Here is a 7,848-nt window from a genome sequence, read left to right on the forward strand (position 1 = left end):
TAACAGTCCTCAACTCCAGGGATCGTCAAGTAAATATCCACCACCAGCAGGAGTCCAACATGGGAATCAATGCTGAGCAAGGATAAATCAATCAATGTTATTTCTCTGACACTTTTCATACAATTAAAGATGCAACACTATGCTTGGCATAATTAAAACACACTATAGCACCCACAATCCCCTTTAAAAAACAATAAAAGGATTTTTAAATCAATTCTGGATGTGTCTTTCTGGTTTCCTTCAGCAGCTGTAATTGTGATATAGTTTTATTCGGGAGACCAAAAGCACGACATTACTATAGTCAATTCTGCAAGTATTAAAACACGTATGAGTGTGGCTTTAGAGAGAAAATCGAGGTCTGAGTCAAAGATGACTGGTTTTTGGCCTATTGACATGGGTTTAGTGCCAGTGATCCTGTCACAGCTTCAGACCGATAACTAAAACTTCAGTTTTGTCCTGGTTGAGCTGTAAGAAGTTCTCTGCCATCCTTAGTTTGGGATCTAAAGACGGTTTAAAAGGGAAATGATTGGTCCTGGTTCATCAGGAGTAACGATATGCATTCATCCTTTATGATCAAATGAACACAAGATAATACCAAACATGCTCCAGCTGGGCATTCAACCAACAGTCAGAGCATCAAACTAGATTTGGTGCAGTTTTAGATTATGTTAGCATTTTTCTTTCATTAATTTCAAACAGGTAGCCTATATAAAAGTCTGACATCTGAATCATTACTCTGTCTGCACCTAGTTTAGCTACAGACTCATGGAAGTTTGCTATCAAAATGGTAAATACATTTGAAATATGTCCACAAGATGACAGGAAGTAAAATGACTAATGAGCAACATAATAAATAAATAAAATAAACAAGCTAATGCTTCCTGTCATAAAATGCCAATCACTGATGACTCCTATTACTTCACTAGTTTGGTTTCTTATATATATATATATATAAATAAAAATAAATCCTTTGGTTAGTTGCTAAAGTTCACAGTTATAAGTATCATCTAGATAGCTAAGTTTTGCTTGAAAGCTACTATTAATAAAAACTAGAATGATGTTGGCAACATTTTAATCACTAGAGTGGAGTGAGGCTAGCCTAGAAATCTAGACGCACCCTAGCGGCAGCAAATATATGATATAGTCTGGCTTGTCAGGCTAGAGTGAGGCCAAACTGTATGACTTTCATACACATGTTGATATAAAACATTTTATCAAAAGATAAACTCTTAAAATTACCAGAAGAGCACCACATGGATGGAGGACTCTGTTTCACAGATGGGAAAGCAGCTTTTAAAAGCATTAGGCCCATTTCTTGTCACTTGCTGCCCTCTGCTGGTCACATACAGCTACAGCAGGAACAATATGTCGCCTGAAAACAGCGAGTGGTGGTTTTTGAGGTATAAACCCGAGTTCAACTTTGTGTTATTCATTTGCTTCACTGTTCACTAAATCCCTTCTACAGTTTAACCCTTAACACATAAACCACAGAGTATGGCGACTTGTCAACACTGCATATCAACAGTTGTAGACTTTTAAACTTTGGTTCACCCATTTCAACCCAGAATAGTCTGATCAAAACATTTTTAAAGAATATCACTTAGTGAGTAAAATAATTGATGCTGAATTACATTTATATTTGTATGCATCATTTGATTTTTGTGGCCAAGAGATGTTAATTAAGATTCTGCCTAAGATGAGACTTGACAGTGGAAATTGTTCTATTCATCTCTTTTGAGAGTAATAAAAAACAACAAAGGCAACTTTTTCTTTTCCAACATTTTATTTTACAAACTCCCCATAGCTCCAGCGTGACTCTCAGAAGTTCCTGTGAAAGACAGAAAGAGGAAAAGAGTTACCAAACCCAGTTCAGCACGTCCTGACAATAAACATCCTGTCTGAATTTACATCAATATTTCCACATGAAAGTTTTTTTTTTCCAAAGTAAGTGTACTTATTAGATTTACTTCATGCATTTCCTAGATCTACTCTACTTTTTAAACAAAGAGACTGCATTTATATGCATAAATACAATTCAATTTCACAACCTTGCAGTTTCTGCCTGTGGACACTGTTAATGCACCACACTGGAGAAAACATTCATGCTTTGCATTGGGTACATCAGTTTTATGTTAAGAATTAAAGAACAGCTTCTTACTTTGCGACCACGGTGTCGTTCTTCGCCAGCCTCAGGATGGAGTCATCGGACTCACCCTGCAGGAGGAAACAGTCCGTTATCTCACTGCAGAGCCAGCTTTACACTACAGTGCCAAGTACAACGAAATTGTACAGTGCAAATTAACAGGCACATACTCAGGAGACCAAGCAGCGCTCGCATAGACAATCACACATCCAAAATCAATTAATACCATTTCTAATAAAATAAAGATGAAAGAATAATATTAAAAAGGTACAACTAAGATTGAGAGAGTGTATTTAAAGTGCAGCGGTGGAGGGGAAAGGTGTGAGCACATTATCAAATCAAAATATCATAAAATGAGGAATGACTGTTATTGACTTGAATCACAATGATCTCAGAGTAGGGCTGTATGATTCTGGGAAAAATGTGAATCACGATTTTTTTTTGCTTAGAATTGACATCACAATTCTCTGGCACGATTTTTTTCACAAATTTAAAATGTTTATTTTTTATGTGTTAAGCTCAGTGGCAGGGTGGCATGTATGTTTTTCGTGATGGGGGGCTGACACAGGCCATGGCAGGGCCCTACAGGCAACAGTTTAATGAATGGGGTAGTAGATTTCAGGTGTGATACCATACCGCCTTGCATTACATCAATGTTGAAAGTTGACTGACTAATCATGCGTTATCATCAGACATTTATTGAACATACTTATTAAACACCAGCTATATCAGAGACTTACAAAAAGCCACACTTCATGAAATGCTGTTTCAACCAACCACAAAAAATACAATTTAAATAAATAATATTAAGTGTTGCACAAAAAACTTGTAAAATTCTGAGAGCAAGTGAATCGAATATATTTTCACACAAGCAGTGTTTGAGTCGACCCGGCTGAACTTTGGGTTTGTTATGTGAATGCTGCCGGCCCTCGATCATGGATGTATTTTATTAAGCGATCCGCTCCAACTGCCTGGTGTCTCCATTGTTAAAGTTTAGCGTTACTTCTCAGACTTTGTTTTTCTTACATTCGGGAGTCATGGAAACGTGACGCTCTGCCAGCGGTGCGGACTATGGAGCAGCAGAGTAAACGTGTGTGAAGGATTAAATCCACTGGTTTGGCTAATGTTAATGATAACTGTCCTCTGCTTCGTGACATGTCCCTTTATGCCCGACGAAGTTGTGATGTGAAGACACTTTGTCATAGGTGGAGAGAGAGACGGCAACGACAGTGTAGCGTTTGGGGACACTTGAGAAACTCAGGAAAACTGGATTTGTTGAATGTGAATCGAGATCGCGATTTTTTAATGACTTATCATGCAGCCCCATCACCGAGCAGCTTCATGTGACAAGAGTGAGACACTCACAAGTTACATAGAGATAAGTGAAACTAATAAACCATGGAAAGAGAGAGCAGGGGCTGTTGAAGCTGTTCAGTTCCTAAGATGTGTTGACTGTTCACTATAAAAATGTTTCAGCGTTAATAAACAATGAGAACTTCATCTTCAGACAAACATTTTCTAAAACTCTCTCATGTACTGATCCCAGCCTTTGTAATTAGAAAAGTCATGTAGAACTGAGGTTTGAGAGACAATGTCCCCATTATGGATCAACTCTTCGATCCGTGTTTCTAAAAACTATTCTACCTGCTGAGCTGTCAGTGGATTACTTTGACCTCGTGGTCAGCATGCACATTATCCTCAAGACTTCTGTCCGAGATAAGAAAAACATCTGAAAGTACTTGATGCTCCAAATCATGTCGTTGGTGAACAAATCTGGTAAAAAAAAAAAAAATCCTGATTGTGTCGTGCAAACATGTGAGACAGTAGGGAGCACACCAACACACACTCAGCTCTGACTTACCATTCTGCGGATGGCGCCACAGATAGCGTAGGTCTTGAACTGACCGTTGAAACGACCGGTCACCTTGTCAACCTGCGGAGGACACGGCACAGAACGTCAACACCAAAACAATGTCAGCACACGTGAAACAACACAGATTTCTACTGTTTGTGTTCATATATGAAGTTCTTTAAAACATCTGTGAACACCTAAAATAGTTACATAAAGTCTGACAACAAAGACCCAATCGTAATTCATAGCCTCGTCACACTTACTGGTGTTGCATAATCCATCACAACACTAAACACTACCACTGCATTGACTATTAGTGTAGACCTTCTAAACGTATGCCAATTACACAGAAGAGGCATAATCTGTTGTTGAAATTTCAGGTTGTTCATAATGTTTTGTCAGTCCCTCCAGGATTTCGCGGGCTTTTTTGTGATTGTTGCGGCCTAAAATGCCTGATTTTGCGGCCACATTTTGAAAAAATTGTGGTGCATGTTGCAACGTTTTAAGTGCTTTTGTTGCGATTAAATTGCGGGAGACAATTGAAAAGTTGAGAAAGTTGCAAAACAAAAGTTGCAGTTTTGTTCTGAATAATTAAAAATCAATTGAAATCAATTTTGAAATGTCACAAAATAATGTGAGGTCCTGTTATACCAGCAATTTTCCACTTGTTAAGAAAGGCACAGGAAAATTACATGGAGTTGAAAGTTGTTTTACTTTTAATTAAAATATCTGTTTAAAAATTGCAGTAAAACAACTGTTTTAAAATGCCATTAAAACAGTCCAGTCTTTGAATAGAAAGTGGAGGGTGGCTACTCAAGTCCAGGGCCAGGGCCTTGGGATGGGGCAAGGGGCACCTGGCCGCCGGCTGCTCCGCTCCGGCCCTGCGGTGGCGCACTCACTGAATTCTCCCTCGGCAAGTGCTGCGGGGTTGACACAGCCTCGGGTGGTCAACCAGGACAACTCACACACTCAACACGTTCAACTCAGCTTGTGTTCCTTTACTTATCACTTTGTGCATGTTGTATCAAGTTTCTTGCCGTCAGCCCAGCCACGCTGTTCCTCCGTGGACTCACTTTCAACCACCGCTCCGTCCAGACTCGCACTCTCTGCTGTGTAACTCGCAGAAAGCACCGACAATTGGTCCAATTTGCGGAAAAGTTGCGGTGATTGTACAACATAAAACAAAAAAAAATTTGCGGGGATTGGCTGAATTTGCGTTAATTGTTGCGATCGCAACATCGCGAATTCCTGGAGGGACTGTTTTGTTAACATCTTAATGTACTTATTTGCACTAAAACAAATGGGGAAAAAATTAAGAGTATTCCTTATTTATAGGTCATTATGCTGTTATTTTACTGGTCCGGCCCAATTGAGATGAAATTGCGCTGTGTGTGGCTCCTGAACTAAAGTGAGTTTGACACCCCTGATATCTAGACTGAGCCTGTTATCTGTGTGATAACCATCGACAAAGCACACTGAGGAACACAAAACAGACAAGATTCCTGATTTTACCTCAGCAATGTTGATCTGGATGGAGGCATGGTCCTTGGCTCCAATGATTCTGTTGCTAGCAGAGCTGAAACACACACAAAGAATTAGCATTTTATTTTCATGTTCATCAAATACCACTGCAATTACATTCCCACAGCTGATCCACTTCAATGACACAACACAGTAAATCCGTCTTAGCAATTTAAAAAAATGAATATCTAGACCTCTACACCTTGATGGTGTATCTCCTACAGAGACACAACGACAACATGACTGAGTGTAAACGAGTAGTTTGTTCTCCACACGTCACATTATGAGATGAGCTTCCTGGCAGTTTGACATTAGAAAACCTCCTGGCAGCTATTAGACAAATACATTGGCAAACAAATTGCTTAGCTGGTGTCTACAATGTCTTTCATTACTGTTTTCATCCAGACCTTGATAAGTATATAAAATTAAATATTACAACAGAAATGTGCAACTCTTTTTGAAATTGTCGTTTTTCACGATTTTAATTGAAAATCTAATGAGGCATCTCTACTCCACAGCCAATTTTATTTTTTTTTAAAGCTTACTGTTTAGTGTAGAGTTTTGTTTATTTTCTCTCTCCTTTTTTCCATCTTCCCCTGCCTTAATACACACAAGCAATTTCTAATACTAACACACACAATATTATGACAAAACTGATTAACTTTAAATGTTTTGTCCATGTTGTTTTCTTTATTGTATGGTTATGTTGCTCCTCTTGTCTCTAGCTACTGTCACACAATAAAAAAAGACATAATAATAATATGTTTAACATGACTGAATATGATAGTGTTAGAATACTACCATGCAATTAATTTATGTAAAATGTAGACTGAAACAAACTAGATTACATGCTCACATCCTCTCCATCCTGAGCCTCGGGGTGAACCCGGTTTCCTCCACTCGCCAAGTGTGTTCACTGTGTAGTGGGATGTTCTCCCCCCCAAAAACAACTAAACAGATAGAAATATTAAGACACTCACCATTTACGTGGGACGTAGAGGTCCACGAACTCACCGGCGTCGTTCTGCATGTTTACAGGGTTGTACAGGTGGTCGCCTACAAATCTGAAGGAGACACACATCAGAAAAAGACGACGCAAGACAATCAAACGAGTTCTCGCTGACAACCACACACAAAACTAGCGCATACACACACCGACGTTAAAAAATAGAAAATACAGTCCAGCGTAAGACACGACGAAATACTAGAGTAAACCCAGTAAAATGCTTCTTTCTACAGTGTGGCTGTATGGTGTTAGCCGTCTAGCATCAGGCTAGTTAGCCTGGGGAGCGGACGGCGCGGCCGCATGTGGCTGCTCACACGACCCGAACAAACGTGGAATTTTACTCAATTTCTGCGATTAACATCGTCGAGCCACGGCCCACAGTCACACAGTCACGTTAACTTCGACAAAACCTCTAAGAAACGACAGCTACGTGCGGATATATAATGAAATTTAAACGTTTTAAGAGGAGAGCTCGACATGGACCTACCGTATACGACAAATGGCCGACAGGAAAGAGAGAGCGGCTCACCAGGAAGTCAAAGTATCCGCGTCTGACGGGTCGTGTCGCCCCCTGCTGGGCGGAACAGCGCTTGTGCATTATGGTCTGTATGCAGGGGTCGAATCAAGGGAAACTTTGTTTGTTTGTTTATTAAGATTCCCATTAACTTCTGCATAGCATCTGTTATTCTTCCTGGGGTGCAAACAAATTATATGGTGACAATAAAGAATAACATTCACACTAGACAAATTAGCTGCATAGATGTTTTAAAAGTAAAATAGCTGACCAGATGACTCTGATCGAACAACAATTGAAATTGACAAGACAAGACAGCTCCAATTGAGTATATCATCTTATAGATAAATATAAATATTCATATAATAATAATAATAATAATAATAATAATAATGATAATAATGACAATGATCATGATAATATACACACATAGCCTACATACATACATACATACATACATACATACATACATACATAGCTACATACAGATAACCCATATACCTCTCACGCATCACAGAATATTAGTTTATAAAGTTCCTTTTTAAATAATATTCATTTAGTGCTTTTTTAAAAGCATATATTATTTTATATTTATATAGTTGTTTGATAAAGTTCGGTAATAAATTCAATTTTTGCATTGTGTTTGTGTTTATGTTTATGTTTATTGAGATCCCCATTAGCATCTGCATAGCATCCGCTATTCTTCCTGGGGTCCAAAACATAAACATGGAGACAATAAAATAATACACATTCACACTAAACAATATAGACATAGACATAAAACAACACAAACAATAAATACAAACAATATA

General features: G+C 38.6%; 1 protein-coding gene across 2 annotated transcripts; it reads right to left on the bottom strand.

Annotated features, from left to right (window-relative positions):
* Nucleotides 1-1,764: 1,764 nt before the first annotated feature.
* rps21 (ribosomal protein S21) lies at nucleotides 1,765-6,578 on the bottom strand. 2 transcript variants are annotated; one of them, XM_085780933.1, is made up of 5 exons: nucleotides 6,497-6,578; nucleotides 5,508-5,571; nucleotides 4,005-4,076; nucleotides 2,159-2,214; nucleotides 1,765-1,828 (listed from the first exon to the last, which is right to left on the bottom strand). In XM_085780933.1, exons 1-5 carry the CDS (start codon nucleotides 6,544-6,546, stop codon nucleotides 1,819-1,821), a joined length of 252 nt encoding a protein of 83 aa, XP_085637059.1. In that variant the 5' UTR covers nucleotides 6,547-6,578; the 3' UTR covers nucleotides 1,765-1,818. The 2 variants fall into 2 exon arrangements, with proteins under 2 accessions (XP_085637059.1, XP_085637060.1); XM_085780934.1 differs by lacking the exon at nucleotides 1,765-1,828 and having other exon boundaries at nucleotides 2,155-2,214.
* Between the last annotated feature and the right edge of the window lie 1,270 nt (nucleotides 6,579-7,848).

The sequence above is a fragment of the Trachurus japonicus genome, chromosome 7 (assembly GCF_045865225.1).
Source record: "Trachurus japonicus isolate A0001 chromosome 7, Traja_1.0".
Classification (NCBI taxonomy): Eukaryota; Metazoa; Chordata; class Actinopteri; order Carangiformes; family Carangidae; genus Trachurus; species Trachurus japonicus.